At 35.4% G+C, this 19,400-nt stretch overlaps 1 protein-coding gene across 1 annotated transcript in view; it reads left to right on the top strand.

The window, feature by feature from the left end:
- The first annotated feature begins 4,143 nt into the window (after positions 1–4,143).
- LOC129245306 (tyrosine-protein kinase Dnt) overlaps positions 4,144–19,400 on the top strand; it is a 113,070-nt gene continuing 97,813 nt past the window's right edge. The window contains exon 1 of the mRNA XM_054883387.1: positions 4,144–4,258. Within this exon, the coding sequence (XP_054739362.1) occupies positions 4,144–4,258 (115 nt within the window). The remainder of the gene's footprint in view (positions 4,259–19,400) is intronic.

Raw genomic sequence — 19,400 nt, 5'->3', positions numbered from 1 at the left:
GACGAAAAAATTGATGAAGTGAACAAAATAGTATTGACCAATCGTCAAATCATCGCTTTTTTTCAATGATTTGGGCATGAGACGGGTCGCCATGATATTCGTGCCAAAACTTCTCAATTTCGACCAAAAGCAGCATCGCATGACCATTGCTAATGAGATGTTGGGCTCTGTCCGTGACGACCCAAATTTGCTCCAGAGGGTCATAACTGGTGAAGAATCGTGGGTTTATGATTATGACGTGGAAACCAAAGCTCAATCATTTCAATGGAAGCTGCCACACGAACCAAGACCGAAAAAAGCGCGCCAAGTTCGGTCGAATGTAAAAGTTTTACTTACCGTTTCCTTCGATTGCAGGGGCGTTGTGCATCATGAGTTCTTGCCACAGGGTAAAACGGTCAATAAGGAATATTACCTGCAATTTGAGCTAAGCAATCCACCAGAAACGCTCGGATTTGTGGAAAAACAAAAATTGGCCATTGCATCACGATAACGCCCCTGCTCACACATCGTTGCTTGTGCGCGACTTTTTGGCCAAAAACAACACACTAATGATGCCACATCCACCGTATTCCCCAGATCTGGCCCCCTGTGACTTTTTTTTTTGTTCCCGAAACTGAAGAGGCCCATGAAAGGACAACGCTACGCTACGATTGACGTGAGAAAGACGGCATCGAAGAAGGAACTGACAAGAAAAAAAAAATACTTTTTTGAAGTGCTTCAAAGATTGGAAAAAACGTTGGCAGAAGTGCATAATATCTCATGGGGAGTACTTTGAAGGGGACAAAATAGATATTAATGAATAAATAAATAATTTTTGAAAAAACACAAAATTCGCGATACTTTTTGAACACACCTCGTATGTATATTTTTTCCTAACTTCATAACTCAAAACATATTAATTTATATTACAATATTTACAATTTTGTTATCAATCTCTCTATATTTAGCTGCCTCTCATAATTCTGCAACATGTGGTATTTGGTGTTTTTCATGATATGTCCATGACTCGGCATAGAACCTCTGAAACCTCCAAATCAGTCCACGGAATTTTCAAAATTCGCCTAAAAATCCACATTTCGAAGGCCTTGAGTCTGTTCATGTATGTCCAATTTTCCGTACCAAATAAGTGCTCAGACCACGCATAACACCACACAAAACATATTTTAAGATTCATATCGGAGGCAAATTTTTTTTTGTTGATATTTCGAAGTTATAGGCTTTTAAGAATATACTGTCAAATTTTTGGAAGGATATTCCCAGTATTTTCTAATCTACAGTCGTTTTAGCAGGTATAGCTTTTTTTTCATTTTTGTATTGTATATAGCTCATTCAACCAGCATCGAAGGTGAAAGGAGCGTATTTTAGCGTTAAAATCACCTTGCATTATAGTAATTTCGTGGAGTTTAGTAAACTTCAAAACTTCAGAACTTTTATTTCAGTATAGAAGGCTTCGAGTTCGTCGCTGGCTTTGTCAGCTGTTGGCGCATAAACTTGTAAAATGTTGATATTCTATGGTTTTGCTTCTAACTTTATCAACATTGATCTATCGGATTTAGGGGCAAAGTCTACAACACTGCGCGCTATAGTCTTTTTCATGATAATAGCTACACACCTCCTGTGATTTCTGTCTTGATTACCAGAATATTAAATTTTCATATCATATGATAAGATTTCGCCACTATCCGGCCACCATGTTTAGTTGGCACCTAAAGCACCATTTGCATATAATATAAATATGTAAGACATGGGCTGAAAAGTCCCGGACATAACAAAGGAAACACGCTTTTTATTGTGCAAAATTAGCTTTATTCATCAACGTAATTTCCATCCATTTTGCATCAAATACTAAAAATACAACATCGCTGTTGCGCTATGAGTGGAATGCCTAAGTATCCTTGATTTAATATAAGCCTCGATGCTTCCCGCTGGTACTTGAAAATTATTGATTTTGTTGTGATTCTTGAAGTTTTTCACTGCCTTCGAATTCGAACTTTTTCGCTCGACGTTATTGTAGTTATTTTGTACCAATGTGGGTTGATCCAGCAACATGGAGCAAAGTGTCGGGCGAATAGGCACTACCTTGTCATTGGTGTAAGGTGTCCACTATTTTTAGAGCGTCAACACAAAAAAATCGCAAGTTTCCACTGTAAACTTCAAGCAACATTAAGCAGCCCTTTCTCGAACTCAAATCTGTTGGGATAGCAAAAATAAGAACCTTTACATTTCAAATATTTGACTCACACCAACAACCATTTGATGAAGCATTGCCCCATAAAAGTACTTATAGTACGGTAGTGAATGATCTGGTACAGCATAAGGCATCTCTTGTAAATCCAAAAATTTCAAGTCACACATCCAATATAAGATCGTTTTTGGAGTACTATTTTTTTTTAATCTAGTAAATTACATTTAAGCGTCAAAATGTACATTGGGTATAAAAACGTGATTACATTCTGAGCTAAAATTCTATGTTTCATCTTTGTTAATAGAAGAGTGGTGGTTTTTCTGGCATTTTTCTCCAATCCTAATGCAAATCAGTTGTCTATTTTCTTTTTGTTTTGCCACATGTGAAGCCAATGTCTTTTCTTTAGTTTTCCTTTTTCAACTTCCTCTTTTAATGTAATTCTTCATTCATTTTTCTCTTTGCAGAAGTTGACACGTAAATAAAGGTGAAAGGGTAGACAGTGACAGAGAAAATCGCAAATCGAAAAAGGCATGTCAAATGCATATGTGACACACCAAAAATAAAGGTACTCGTATTGTGGGTATGTAAATGTAAAAAGGGATAAAAAATTAATAGAAAAAATGGTCGAAAAAGCAAGCCGCCATGTAGAGAAATCAAAATAGAGGATACTAAGAACACATTGTAGAAAAAAAATAAAAGCCAGAAAATTTATATGAAAAATACTGTATTCGAGATTCAACGGACACGCCGTCAAGCATCACCCACAAGGACACAAACACAATGAAAACTGGTTGATAGCTTCACGCTCTCTTCTGCCGCCGACAGAGAAATGGCAGCTGACGACTGTTGCTTGGCCGAATATGCGACTACTAACTGCCAGACAAGTACAAAAACAACTAGAATAACAAAATTGTCAAAAAAAAGAAACACAGAAACAGCAGCCATATCTACAACCAACAGCACAACCTCCTCAACACTTGTCAACGAACCACAGATGTGGCTGAAGCAACTGCAAAAGCAACAACGAATACAACTGTGGAGACAAATGCTGTAACTGGAATAACCAGCAGAACAACATTGAGCCGCATTAAACCACACTGCCGACGCCATCCACGCCACAGACATTGCCGCAGGCGTTGCATACTTTGAGGAGTAGCAGATAAAGTGCGGCGGGAAGCATTGCAATCACTGCTCGATACGGCTGCTGATTGTGCGACGCTTATGGTGAAAGTGCTGGTCAACGACCAACAAGCAATACAGGCACAAAACAACAATAAAAACAAGCGCAAATAGTGAAAAAATTAAGAGTGTGAAAGAATCAAATCAAAGTCCTTGGGCAGGCAATACGAGCGCATTGAAATTGGAATTGACTAGTTGCTAGCAGCAGTGAATTGTCTGTTGGTGTCGCGTTGCTGTTGTTGCTTGGCCAGTCACTGAACTCCGCTGTCCTGCATCGGCGCGACTTTTTTGTTGTTTATGTTACTTTTTCGTTTTTTTTTATTGCATCAAGTAAGCAAGCAGCACATCCTTTTTCCCGCCTACCACAACAACGACTAGCAAAGTGGCTATTGCAAGAGCAAGCAAATTGGCAAGAACACGAGCGCAAAAAATAGGCAGTAAAAGCAAAAAGGCACGACAAATCAACGCAAAGTACATCGCAACAAAAAATAAAACGCGCTAAAAAAGTCACGAATAACGCAACGAAAATATTCTACGAAAAACTGCCATCAGGAGACATTCTGCGTTTCCCTTCAATTTTTATTGGCTCACTATCGTTCGTCGCTTTTAAATTGACTTTGAAACAACTTTTCGCTCAACATACGTTTGTGTATCTCCTCTACTTTGGCCTTTCCATTAGCCTCCTGTCGCTGCCATCTGCTATAACTGTGTTGAGTATTCGTATAAATCCCAGAACCGCACCGCTATCCAACAGCTCTAGCAACAGTAGGAACATCGAGATGGCGTCAAAATTTTGGTTGACTGTTTGGTGTGCGCTAGTTAGCTGGTTTCCGCTGCTGGCCAACGGTTACCTGAACGTCTTCATTAGCCACCGCGAAGTTATTAAATTGATGGGTGAGTATTTGTTACCGTAAATACAAATACTAAATTTACAAAGTTAAAAATTTTAAATTTTGAATTATAACAAAATATTTGTGCAGTTGTGTTTGGTAAACATAACAAACAACTGCCGCAAAATCTGCATAGAATTTAAGGCACACCTGCACAATTGGTTTGGGGCTAAATCTGTTTGAGTTTATAAAACTGCATTTTTAAATTATCTGTGCATAGTTAACCTGGTAGCCGACTTTGGTAACTCATCCGCCCCTCCTAGGCGCTTGGCTCTCCTGCTTCCGTGTCAGTGCTGTGCCCACTTTTTGATCGTTTTATCACTATTTTTGACTACTCTGCTCCAAAAAATTCGTTGACGATAAAATATTTATTTATTCATACGAAATTTAGCATATTTTGCAGTCGAGGCTTCAATGTTCACGTGGCGTATGCGTAATATTTTCTTCAAAAGTCATATTGCAAAAGGAAAGCACCAAATAATAAATAAAAGAAAAATTTAATTCATGTGCATAAATAAATAAATAATCGATTATGTTATAAATTTTACAAATAAAATTTTTTCAAACAGTTTGTTATTAGGCTGAAAGTTAAAAGAGTTTTGAAGCCACCTGATATCAATAGAAGCTATCCATTTCGACACTTGTAGCCATTTGCAAAGCTATAAAGAAATGACGCTATAGAAAATCGGTTTGCTGGAAACTAAAATATAAAACGAAAATACATAAAATAAGCTCTCTTTTTCATCAAATTCTCATCAACTTTGTATTTACATACAAATGCACCACCCTTATAATGAATAAATTTGAGCCAACATGTTCCCCTTTGAAAGTACCTGTGCCAATAAATCAAAGCATAGTAGTATATATACATATATATATATTAGAAAAATATTTTGCTATCATTTAGTTTTCCATACACGGAGATTCAAATCTGTGCACTTCCGAATGGTAGTCACACAACAACCCATTCGGCTACGGCAACCGCCTATTTATACTCAAATGAACTATCTAAATTTCATCTCAAATACATGGCTGACACTTGAAGTGTGAAAACTACAGAGGCAAACAAATTTTTACTTTTATATATTAAAATATTTATATATAATAGAAGTCTCTTACACATATGGTTCTATTGGGAGTACGAATAGAAGTGGGAGTCAAACTGGATTTTCATATTTCATTAAACCAAATTAATTACAATGCAATGAAAAATGTAAGTCAATGCAGCGAACCTCCAGTTATGTATTTTCAGTTTCTTGATATTTGCGATGAGATCGTCAGACCAGCATTTCCTAGGCCTTCCTTTACATCTGGGGACCAGTGCGTGGTAATTTCGGATTTTTGGGGATGTTCCTCATACGCATGTCATGACCTAACCATTGGAGTCATTGGGATTTGACGAACTTAATGATATATTCGCCTTTGCAAATTCGCAGCAGCTCCTAGTTATAACTGATTCTAGAACAACCATCCGCAATACGGATTGGACCATGCACTTTTATTAAGACTTTTCATAGTTAGGAGTTTTGTTTGTGCTTGATTAACATTACCCATGACTCACAGCCATACGTCAACATTGGTCTTATTATTGTTTTGTAAATATTGTATTTGCAGCTACGCGAGAGTAGTCTAGATTTTAGTCATTTCAGGTTGGCGTATAAAGCTACTATATGTTCACTGCAAAAAGTCGATCTGGAATGCCGTCATTAACTTCCAAGTACTTGAAATTCTTTACCCCATCAAAAACGTACTGTCAGGCTTCCGCCTTTCAACATCGCGTAACATTTTCATATATTTGGTCTTATCGACGTTGATATGGAGTCCAACAGCCTTTGCTTTTGTTTCGATGTTAGAGAAAAGTTGATCCATACAGCTTCGATTTCGAGCTCAGGATGGATATGTCACCAGCATACGGGATGGTTCGGCCGGAGCTGAAATAGATGACCAGACTTCACATCGTCCTTGATTGCGTAGTGCAAAAATTAATTGAACACAGTTTTTGATCAAGTGTCGCCTTGTTTGACTCCACCGTCGCTAGCAAAGTGTTCGGAGGTTGACTATTGCACAAGGACTTTTCCTTTGGTGTAGTTAAGCGTACTAGTTTATTTGTATATTGACATTATTGAAATAAAAAGCATGCATCGGAAAGCGAACGAAAACTTTCAGTTATTCTAATTCATTGGCAACTTTTCCTGAGAATTTATTTATTTTTTTTCGTGTAGAGATACGGCACTTCAATCGTAAACAAAGCAACAAACAACTCTTAAAAGCCTCACAAAAATATTTTTGATGTCTCAAGGAAAATTAATTGTTCACCGTTAACACTACTGACACACTTTCGATCCAACTTCAGAAGAAGCGAATGGATAACGCGACTGATTGACTGATTAATAGCACCCACCAAGAATCACTTTAATTCACTTTTTCCTACGCACGCAAGCAGCATTTCCTACTCCTACACACACACGGCACACACAGCGCGAAGTCCATACATACATTCGTACACACACAAAGTGTTTATTTAACAAGAATCCGAATTGCGAACATTGGAAGTGAAAAACACTTGAAATATACTTACATACATATATACATGTATGAGTAGACTACGAGAAAGTCAAAACAAAACAAATACAAATGAGAGAAAGCATTAAGTGTTGCAAAGCTGAAAACTGAAAGCAAACCAAAAACTGAAGAGGTTAACAATCAGATACTTGGTTCATGTTTAAATGCGTGCCAGGCGCTGAGTGCAATGTGCTTGTACTAGCACATGTCTATGTATTGTACATATACACACATATATTTTTTTAGCAGTTCGAGTAGTTGGAAGCTTTCGAGAGGCTTTCGAGCATATTTTCACATTTATAAACGCCGCTCGAGTGCTTGGCAAATAGCGCATAAGCGAAGCTTAACTTTGCAGTTATTGTTCACATTGTTCTCATACGCAAGACTATTTACGCATACATATTTTCGCATACCGCTTGATACATAGCCATAGCTACAACTACACTACTCCGCCCATGAACCTGCTGCCCTTAATCTCAATAAACAAAAATTAAATCGATTTTCAGCTGTCGTATAAACATCGCTATGCGGCATGCTTATTGTCGGCAATCAACAGAACAACAACAACAACAAAATTGGCAACGAAAAAGCGCAAACAATGCCACACTTCCAAACAGCCAAATAACAATAACAAAGTAAATAAGTAGAAATAGTTAAAACGAAAGCGCACATCAACCGCCAACCGCAAGCGGCGAGTGACATAACGTCGGCAACCTCAACATTGCCACCGACACGACCACCTCCACTCCCATCACTCTTTGTCTTGTTATTCGCCGAAATATTAATGACACATCCAGGCGCTTTGGCAGTCGCAATGCATCATTTACCAAAACGCAATCACCGTCACCATTTATTTAGCAAAAGCAAAAGTAGCCAGGTTATCCTATACCAGTGCCTGACGGCTGAAAGCTATGGCCTCGACCTTGCCGATGAGCTGGCGTTGCGTGCAGCTATTGTTAAAGTTGCTAAAAATCTTCGGCGAGTCGCAGCAGTCCTTTCAAAGTATAGCCTTAAATGCACTAATACGCACATACACACGCACGCACACATCCATGTTTATTTTCCCACAGTCGCTTCGCAATTGATTAATGATGCTCCACAACCGCCCCATGCCCTTTTCCTGTCTCCGTACACTTACCTAAAAGCACCGTCGCTCGTTTGTTTTGTTGTTGCACTAATAGTTGTTGTCAGGCCGGATTTCTTTGTTAATGTGTTTCCTGGTGTTTCCTGTTTTCTTACAATGCCTGCGTTGTTTGTTATATTATTTTGTGTTTTTTGCTTTTGCTGTATTTTGTCGTACTTTAGTTTCAACGCATTGCTCGTACTCGTACAAGCCACTTCAGATAATAATATGAAAAAAGTAAACGAAAAAACCAAATAGGCTCGTAGTACAACACAAACATGAAGCAATGAATTTTTGTTTATTTTAACCTTCTCCTCCACTTTGTGGTAGTTTTATTGTCCCTTTTTCAACTTTGAGCTCGTTTCATTCGCATGGGTTCGCAGCCTCGCGTTGGGTGAACATTGACCTAAGGCCTCTAAGAAAGTTTTACAGTTAGTTTGAAGTACAGAAATTTAATGAGGTTTTTATTATCCTTTTCGCACCGCACGTTTTTTAAAGGACTCTTTAATACTGTAACTTAACGGATTTTCGGCATGATTTTTTTAAGACATATAATATTTTCATTTAAATAGCACACGAAACATCATTTAAATCGCCAACTCTTTGGTATTTGATAGCAGACATACGAGAACATTTACGGTTTATCAATAATTTCGGCCATTTGACTATGCCATGTGCTTCTTTAAAGGGCCAGTACGTCACGCGGAGGGTGATTTTATAGGTGTGGGTGTGAATAACTTATAGAGTCGACAAATTATGAAATTTTAATCCGCATATTTGGACGACGGCAAATTATGAGACTGAATTTGAATAAAATTGGGGAAATCTAAAAAAAAAAATTTAAAAACCGTGAATGTATATTATAAAAATTCAAATGTTGAGAAATCAAGTTAGAAAGTTGATTACGCTATGAGAATTACAAGGTTTGGTTTCTTATTTCAAAATATCTGTGCTGTTCTTGTATTCATGGTATACTGGGTTTTGTTATGACATGGAACATCCAAAGGTTAATCACGTCAACCCATTAACTCATGATTGGCAAATTTGCACATTTAAGCTTTTAGTATAAAGGGGATGATATATAATCATGGAGCAAAGCCTATGTTCATTGTTTTAGCGTATTTTTATTAAAATTCGAAGCTTACTAGTTTTAGCCACTCTCCCACTGCGTACATGCATTTCAGCTCCATCTACTGGTAAGAACTAAAAAGGAATGGCTTCATTGGCAAATAGAAAGCTAAGGCACAATGTTGTTGTTTATTTTTGAGAATTAAAGTTTTCAAACAAAGTTTTCGCATAAGATTATGTTGATTTCCATCTAGGTGCTTCTATTCTGAGAGAGACGTTTCAGGGTCCTGTTAGCAAACTTAATACAGCGTTGTCTATTCTAATGTATCGATTTGTACAGGCTGTAGTACCTCTTGATAGTGATGATATTAAAGGTTCTGATGATAATTGTAATGAGCTCATTAAGTCCTCCATCGTGTTTTCTCTCAACATTTTTCTATTGTGATGTTCTCTGAAAAATCTGTCCTGGGAGCGTGCTTCTTGAGCTTCTTTAGACAACATAGACTCCGCGACAAAACGATAGCACATCAATATTTAATATTTTCTTTATTTAAAGTGCATTATTCCGGCCGCCGTAGCCGAATGGGTTGGTGCGTGATTACCATTCGGAATTCACAGAGAGGTCGTTGGTTCGAATCTCGGTGAAAGCAAAATTAATAAAAACATTTTTCTACTAGCGGTCGCTCCTCGGCAGGCAATGGGAAACCTCCGAGTGTATTTCTGCCATGAAAAAGCTCCTCATAAAAATATCTGCCGTTCGGAGTTGGCTTGAAACTGTAGGTCCCTCCATTTGTGGAACAACATCAAGACGCACACCACAAATAGGAGGAGGAGCTCGGCCAAACACCTAACAGAAGTGTAAGCGCCAATTATTTATTTATTTTTTAAAGTGCATTTGTAAAAAATGTATGGCTCATTGTCTAACAAAAGCCTTATCAACTCACAAATTTTATACAAAAATTACAAAACTTTTAACTTTATTTTAAATTTTTTAATTATAATTTCCACAAATCTCTTTAGATTTTAGCATAATAAAAAATGCGACCTTAAAGTATGTAGCTTAAAAATCCCATTAATATTTAACAACTTTCTTTAATGACGGTGATTGGTGTTTTCTTCCACATAAAAAAATGTCGTACGTTCATTTTGTGGAGAAAATTCACAGCACCGTCAATACTATATTATTGTAGTTCAATGACTGTAGTTTTATAAGAAAACAGTAATAGCAACCAAAAAGGAAGTGAAAATAGTCAACATTGTACCTCGTATGTTTTCGAAGTTGCTTGAACGCATTAAGGTTAAGGATCATTTTCTATCATAGCAAGCGCAAAATTCATGAAAAATTATAGATTAGATCCCGTTAATTCCTGCTATTACCGAAGCTAGTTCAATGTACTCATATGAAAACATGTCAGGCCGTATATTCCTTGGTTGTTATTCCGAACGCCGTTTTAACTTGACCTATTATCAAATCAAACCATTTTCTAAATTTCCTTGGAATCCTAATTTATTCCCTATAAAAAAAACTTTTTTTTATTCCGCACTTACCATATCTTAAAGAGAAATCGGTAAGCGAAGAGTCCATAAATGAAAGTAAGATAAACCAAATTTATAAATATCAGAATTTGGTCCAAAGGTCTTTATTTCAATTGAAGCGCATACAGTATATTTCGGATAAATACCTATACCTACCTTAATTCTGCAACAAGCTCTATGTGACTCAAAGCTTCAAACTTCTTAAAAAGTACCAATATAACGAAATATCTTCATATGGAGAAAATGCGCAACACCGTCAGCGGAAAAATCAATCAAAAATTAACTTTAATTTTAAGTAATTACACTGGCACAAAGTTACATCAAAATTTGACTGGCATAACGCTGCTTACTCAAAATTTTTCTAAAAATTCTGACTAAAACGTTTAAAATATTTATGAAAATTATATTAAAAAATATTTATAAGTATGTTTCGCATAATTTCAAAAATTTTGCATAAAAGTTACCGGTTTGTATTTCTTCTTTCGGCTTTTAAATAAAATCAAAAAAACCTTTTACGTGTCCTATAAAAAATTAACATTTCCGGATATTAATAAAAAAAAATGTTTGTTTTAGCGTAGTGTAGAGACGTATTTTATATATTTTTATTCCAAACTTTAGGATCTTATAGCTTTCTACCATATACATGCAAATAAGAAAAGCATCAAACTAACTAATGAGATGGCGCCTACAGTGGCACCATTATTTTGCTCTTAGCGAATTTCGTCATGTTACCCGAGCGCAATTGGTGATCAGTGTGGTCAAATTACCATATTTGTAAATTGATTTTGCAGCTTTTTTCTACCCTCGGGGTTTTTGTTATTTCTGCCTGACATTTATCTAGCCTTCTTCTAATTAAAATGTAATGTTTATAATTATGTAAAATATGAATTAAATTAGTTCAATAATTCTCGCAGTTCCGTTTAGCTCTACTTTTTTATCATCTGGTCACATTATCGGCGATTGCGATTATTGTTGGTGTTGGTGATTATTAGACATTTCTTCGCTTTATTTACATTTTTTTTCAAAGTTTGCTCTTCTTCTTCTCCTTCGAGCAGTCAAATCTCGCCACTACCGCGTTGCCTAATTTTGGATATAAAAAACCCACTGAAAACGTAATTTAAAGAAAACAAAATCCAAATGATTAAAAAAATACTAGAAGATCTTTGTATGCGTGATAAATTGCCTTTAGTATGTGCGTTTTTTTAAACAATTGAAAAAACATAGTTTACAAACACATCCTTGTATTTGAAACTTATGCTAAGAGAATTTCTTTAAAAAAACGTCGAAAAACACTTGTTTGCTATATTTGAGGTTATTTAGCAAAATATGGTACTCCTTTTTCAAAACAGACGCTATGATTTCTCGAGTGTATTATTGGTATTTTGTTCTTTTTTCCGTTTCTGTACACCTCTATGACTTTGTTTGGTATTCAGTAAATTCAAAGACTTTTTAAAATTTATAAAAATGTTTCAAATATTAAGAAGAGTAAAGAGAATATTCTTGCATAACCTAAAAAAGAGCAAAAAATGAGAATGGCACTTTCAAAACATCAAATTTTCAATAGTACTGAAATTTTCTCAGCATAAGCTTTAAATGCATGAATGTCCTTATTTAGCCCTTTTTAATTATAAAATTTGTTTTCAACTTACAATTTCGTAGCTCTAAATAAGCGAAAGTGAAGCAAACGAAAAGCTCAACAATTTTTGTACTTTGGGTATAGACGAGTACTAAATTTATTGCGAAGAGCAAATGGTTGTCAACACTGCACATCTACACTAATCTGACGTCATGCACCCTCTGACGTACGCAATCTTGTTTTTATCATTCTTCAAAATTTTTACTATTACATTTTTAAACCAAGGTGTTTCCTGGCGCCAAATAATTTATTTTATAAGAAAATGCTCGGGTTAATTCTAAATTTCGGGTTAAGCCAACAATTTACTCGTGCAAAAGTACCCAGCACGTTTATATTGCAGCCAATGAATTTTTCATTCTTGCTCACTAAGGCGGCAAAGTTTGATCACTAAAAATTCGTCACAATAGAGTAATAACTTTAACGGTTGTGTGGAATTATGCACCATCTATTTGAAAACCTTGGCCCTACGATGTTTTGTCGATTAAAGAGCGGAATCAAACTTCGTCATGTTTGGCTGTATAAAGCTGGCTCGACCTACAGCTTTGCTATACAAGGAATGTAATAATATCTTTGGATATGCAACTAAAGTATTTAGGGAATTTCGCATTACCAATTCACTGTTATTTAATGCGTATATATATATATTCATAGCCGGATGGATTCACAGCAAATTAAAAGGAATAGAAAAACACAATGTACGTGCATATCTGTGTATTTCTGTTATTTTGCACTTAAAGGTTATTTATTGCAGTTTCGATAGCAAAAACAAAATTCTTCACCTTCAAATATCAATTGAAAAATATGGCATAAACACTTACTGGGAAGGGAAGCTTATAACCATAGTTCGACTTACTTAGTTGCGACTTACTTTATTATACTTGCAACGTAAGATAATCCTCTGTAGTTTATTGTACAGAAAAGAAATAAATCAAAGTTCTTGAGTAATCTTTTTTTATGAATTAAAATAAATGGCTCATAAAGTTACACTACTTACCAAGGGCATTAACTAATAATACCTTTTTGAGGCGCCTAAAGCTAACTAAGAACTTTTTCAAATGATGCACTTTTTCAGTCACGAAATCGCAATCTTGCACACATACACATGCAATAACATTAATGCATTACCCTTAAACACACATAAATACACATAAATACACGTGAACACACATAGATGCTAAAGATGCATCGTTGTAGCTCAGCTCAGACAAAAGATGTAGCAGCAAAGCGGGTTAGACATAAGAATGGCAATAAGAAATGTAAAGAACTTTTGAAAATATTCTTATGGTGTTCTCCTTACACAATAAACATGCTGATATGCATACATATGTATGTACTTAAATACATACAAACACGCATCCCTTTGAGAATTCAGCTGACTTTAAAATCACTTTAAATATTTCAATTCTCGACTATTTGTCAACGATACTTCGACTTCATTCATTTATAAAAGTTCGTATAAGAAAAGTCAATATCACAAGGATTTGAGAGCAAGTTAAATCCTTTCATAGAGAAAGATTAAATGAGAGAACTAGAAGCATACGTTTTTTTACTCGTTCCAGAAATAAAATAATATGATTTCAAAGGCACCTAAAATACATATAACAATGTAATTGGCACTTACACCCTTTATTGGGTGTTTGGTTGAGTTCCTCCCCTTATTTGTGGTGTGCGTCTTGATGTTTTTCCTCAAATGGAGAGACCTACAGTATCATGCCGCCCTGAAACGCAAATAGTTTTTTATGAGGCGCTTTTACTTGGAGATTTGCCATTGTCTGTTAAGGCTCTTAATAGAGGTGTTAAATGAAAACAAGGAACAATAACTAAAGAAATCCTTTTGGAAACTTAAGCCTTTCTCGTTTTAACACCGCCTCTAAATTATAAATCAGTCAAAACGGGGCGATCTTGTACATTTTTCAATGCAGTCAGTACCGAAAAATCTGAATTTTAAAAATGAAAATTTAAAGATTTTGGGGCTATATGGAAAATTTGAAAGAACGTTTTAAGTTCAATCAGATATATTGGCGTTTTTTAAAGCTTGTAAATTTGAAATGATAATACAAACATATTGTTGGAACGATTTTTTTTTTTAATATTATAATCTGGATCTACCAGATTATGGCATTTATTTTTGGATTATGATATACGGCATATGCCAACCGCGGTTACGAGTTGCATGATCCATTCGATCATAAACCATAAAAAGTAGTCCAGAGGCGTTAAACCACATCAATGAAGGGGCAGTGAACAGAACGGAAGAAAGTTGTCATCAAATTAATTTTGCAATAAATAGATTTTGAAGTGCGCTGTATGGAAAGCTGCGCCAAATGTCGTCGATGTTTAGCTGATTAATTTTTGGAAACAAAAATTCAATCAAGATGGCTCGATAGCATTCGCCATTCTCTGTAACGGCAGCTCCTTCCTCATTTCGTAAGAAATAAGGACCGATGATGCCGCCAGTGCTCTATAAACTTCGCGAACATATTTACGTTTGGAATGGCGTGAAATGATTTAAGAGGACTTGCCACTTACTGAACAGAAATGTTAATACAGTTTGCCATTCTCACCTGCTAACTAATATTTATCGATATCGATAGTTCTCATGCAGCTAACGTCTACTGATATAGTATTTTGTACCACATGCAGTATGTTTCTCAATTCTCTCAGATAACCACCCGCTTTTTAGCAATACCCCGAATCGCCAGGTGGGTTGTGCTTATATAGGTAAGTGTAATATTTATTTATTAGTTCTTACTCTTGCAAATCAAAAATTAAAATAAAAAATAATTCATTATTTTTAAGTCTCTTTAAATTAATTTAAGTTTACCTTTCCCACTTGAGTTGATTATGACAATAATTGTGGTACAACCAGTTTTTATCTATCTTTAAATTTTTTGGCTTTTAAAAACCACTTAAGGAGAGCGCCTTACACATACCTGCAGACATGTGCCTGCATATGTAATATGATATTTTTGCTGCTATTTTCAACTTTTTTTGGAAGATAGGAAAACTAAGAAAAAGTTGAAAGCTCAGCTAAGTCTCGACCGATTTAGATTTCTAAGATATCATTTGGAAGATATATTCTCATCTTTGGGAAAATTAAGCGATTTACGTTCCAAATTTGTTTCGGAAATATCAGCACATCTCTGCCCATTACTTGAAATTTTTATGCAGATGTTTTTATATTAAATTTTTCTAACACCAGATATGGTTTTTTGCAAGAATTTGTGGGAAAATAAATTTATTTATTAAAAATTAGATTTTTAAGGTATTTTTAAATAGGTCCAGCTCAAGTAAATCTTAATATTTTCAAAATTTAATTTTAAGATTCCTGTGGAAAAACAGCAATTTTTTATGGTGTGGCCCCACATAATGTACATATTTATGTTTTATTTTTTCCCGCACTAAGGCGGTATGCAGCTCGAAAAATAAAAAAAAAAATGCTTCAGAGATATTCAAGAAAGATATACAGGATCCGCCATATAACTTTACGGAATTAAAAATGCTATAAAAAAGAGACTATTCAATATTTTTCGAAAGTGTTTGTTTTATTTTGAAGTACAATCCTTCCGGTTAATGATGGAATACAACTTCATTCATATGGCTCTGGGCTTGGACTTTGTACGGCGTCATACCAAGGTCTTTACGCAAAATTCGTCTCAATGATGTCTCCGAAATGTCCAATTGTTGAGAACGACGGTGAACTGATGTTCCTGGTGATTCACGAACACTCTCGGCCACAGCAGCAATATTTTCGGGTGTACGCACGGTTTTTGGTCGGTCACGCGTTGGTTTGTCAATAAGCAACCCAGTTTATCTTACTTTTTTCGCAAAGTAACGCACATACGCTTCATTCGGTGCTTTTCTTCTTCCCATTGCCGTACGTAATTTTCGTACACATTCTGCAACATTACCATGATTTTCAAAGTAATGTCGCAATATTTCCCAGCGTTCTTTGAGCGTATACACAACCATTTTCATTTAGCGGAAGAATAAAACTAATTTTCTGTCAAATCAGATGACAGCTAAGTGTTACCATTCTTCAAATAATACCTAGTTCAAATCCGTAACGATAGATGGCGGGCCCTATATAAGGAAACTTTCATTGTCGTACACGCTTCCTAAGAAAATTTATAAAGTTTGTTTTTTTTTTTTGTGAAATGTATGTGTGTTAAACACTATCTTTTTCTTCTGTGAGAATGCCACATATCAAATCTCAAAATATATTCCCAGACATGGAATAAATAATAACAACATTTTTCTAGAGACTTTTCTTGCGTTACGTCCTAGCTTTTACTTTTTCACTCAACTATTTTTTATGTCAAAAAAAATGATAGTTATTATATATATTTGACCGAGTTCTGAATGATTTCTCTCTGAGTTTTAAACCTATTAAAAGTTTACCACAAAGATTAGATAAAATAAAGCTATTAGGGGCCAACTAAGCAACTATGATGCAACTACATATATGCACTTATTTTTCTTCTTTTTCATCTTCTTCTTCTTCCTCCTTTTCTTCTTGTTCTTCTTCTTCCTTTTCTCCTTCTTCTTCTTTAACTGCTTATGCATTGTGTGGATGTTGGCGGCCAGATTTATTAATGTAAATACTTACACTCGTTTTACATTTAAATGAAGCTACGAACCTCCATGAATTACATAAATATACCCACAAATAACACTACACTAAGACAAGTTTCTCTATCATGGACAGTAAGAATGAATTCTCCAATCGTTCTCAGTGCAGTCCATTCGCGACTATTTCTGACCCAGGAGATCTGTTACCGCCCTATTCCATCGATACTGATTTGAAGTGACTCAAATTTAGTGCCTCGAACAATGTATCTCAAATATGCCGTTATGCGGCACTTGATTAGGAGCAACTCTCGTCATTTTTGACATATTCTTAGAACATCTTCATTTGTGATCATTCCATGTGATCAGTCCATGGCGGTAGTACTACATCTAGAAGATTTATATTTCGTTCATTGTTGCGACGTTTAGAGTCCAACCTTCTAATACGTACAATAGTAAAGGCCACACGTGCAGTTTTATATTCAATTCTCGGTTAGTTAGAACTCTGGCGTATTTGACAAAACGAGTTTCTGGCTATCTCGTGACCTTATCCCGATTCAAATCATTATTTAACAAGCAGCCTAATTTTTTAATCTTATCTTAACATATTGGGCTTTAACTTTAATACCTTTATTTAAATTGCCAAGGACCTCTTGTAATATTTAGAAAGATCTGTATAAATGTTAAATAGCAAAGTGAAATCATACATCTTTGCCCTACTCCTCATTTTATTCGACCTTTTATTGTAACATTGTTGGCCCATACTCCGTCAATACTTACAATCCAGTTTTTTAGTTTCTTTAGTATTTCCATAAATTCCATGCATATATATGCTTACAACAACTAATTTGCAACAATATGCAGCTATAAGTAGATACATTTCAGGCTTTAGTCATCGCAGTCGCAAATGAACCTACCTCCAGTTGGTATTTTTTGAGTTTATACATACCGTTCGAGGCTTTTCAGGGAAATCCATTAACGTTCATTCTCCTTTCCATAAGACACCATGGATTTTATACGACACTGATCTAGAAAATGCCAACTTGTAAACCACTGATAACTTTTTTTTGTATACTTAGTTCGGTAGTACTAAATAAAGTGATGAAAATCTAGTTATTCTGTATCCTTTTTTCGATAGTTCCAAACAAAAACTTCGATAAACCGGAGCAGCAAAGCATTCGCTCCTTAGCACAGGCAAAGATTATTTACTTTATATTTATTTATTTTGCTTTTTCTTAAATCATTGCACGAAAGGGTTAAAACAAAATCTCGCTAAGTTGAATACAAGTCAAGAACCAAAAGCAATTTTAATTTCATAACTTTAATTTAAATTTTTTTTTTTCGTTTTTTTACATTCTTGTAATTTGCATTGACTTCTGCAAATCTATAAAGATATATCCACTTCGAGCACGAATTCTCAAAATATGTTTGCGACTATGGCTTTAACTCCTCTAATTGTCAAATCATTATTGCTAAAAATCTTTCATTTCTTTTCTTTGCTTTAATTTTTGTAAGAAACTTCTATAGAAGTCATACGGACCTGAGTTCGAAAAGTACTGGAAAAAATGTTGGAAGTTATCTGTTGTTTCAGCATTGTAACTTGGGCGTTATCGTAATTGAAAAAGTAGCGATACATTCCATAGTTTTTCTAGTTTCCTAAAAGGCTTTTGAAAATGTGTGACAAGCAGATTGCATTGTATTACATATTTTGCAGTTTACAGATAAATAACAACTATAACTTTTTCTCTGTGGAAATTAATTGGCACCTTCACTTTTGCGGCTGACTACTACTGCTTGGCTTTAATAAGTACATTCTGGGCCCTATAACATCGGCTGTTATTTGGCTTCTGGATTGTCAATGAAAAACGCAGCTCATCCATCCCCTGTTACTATTTTTTCTCTCATTTCAAAATTTAAAAAAAAATATGAGGCAAATGCATGCGCGTCTGTTTTGTGCATCAGTAAAAATTCATGAAGATAGTCGTTGAATAAATCGTGATTCAACCAAGACACTAAAGCTTAAATCAATGCTGAATCAGTGGCAAATTTGAACTTCACGAGAGTCATACTTACATCCTAATCGAAGGTTTTGGGCAACCTTGATGAGTCACCACCGAAAAATTTCCGCTCTAGAAAGGCTGTCGGGTCAAACAAGGCCTTTGAAACCAAGCTTACATCAAGAATAAAACTATGTACAATAGTTTGTTAGGCTTATTTTATGGATACGAAAAGTATCTTTTCCTCATTCCTCATGTTCAAGTAGAAGTAATTTAAATTTATTGAATTAAAAAAAACCGTATCAGATTTCAACTTACTCTAACCCAGGAATTTATTACAGCATGGTTGTTCATTTTTTTCATTATCACTCTGCAGGCAAATGCCTCTAGTAAAGCGTGTCGAAATAGTGCGAGTTCTGAACCGCAAATTGGTTTGACCAGTTCAGATTTTTCCTGCGAGGAATCGTTAACATATGCACGCATACACCCACTAACCAAATACATTCGTACTTCTTTTGTAGTTTTCCATAAATCCAGAGCATCTTAGAAAATAAAGTTTGCACGCTTGTATGCATACTTATGTCGAGAGTGTATAAAGAAATACATTTGCATATGTGTTCTTGTGTACGTTTGGAGGAAGTGCAGGTGCAGGTGC

This window comes from Anastrepha obliqua, chromosome 4, assembly GCF_027943255.1.
Source record: "Anastrepha obliqua isolate idAnaObli1 chromosome 4, idAnaObli1_1.0, whole genome shotgun sequence".
NCBI lineage: Eukaryota > Metazoa > Arthropoda > Insecta > Diptera > Tephritidae > Anastrepha > Anastrepha obliqua.
Note: the sequence above shows the minus strand (reverse complement) of the source record. Positions and strands in the feature narration are given on the sequence as shown.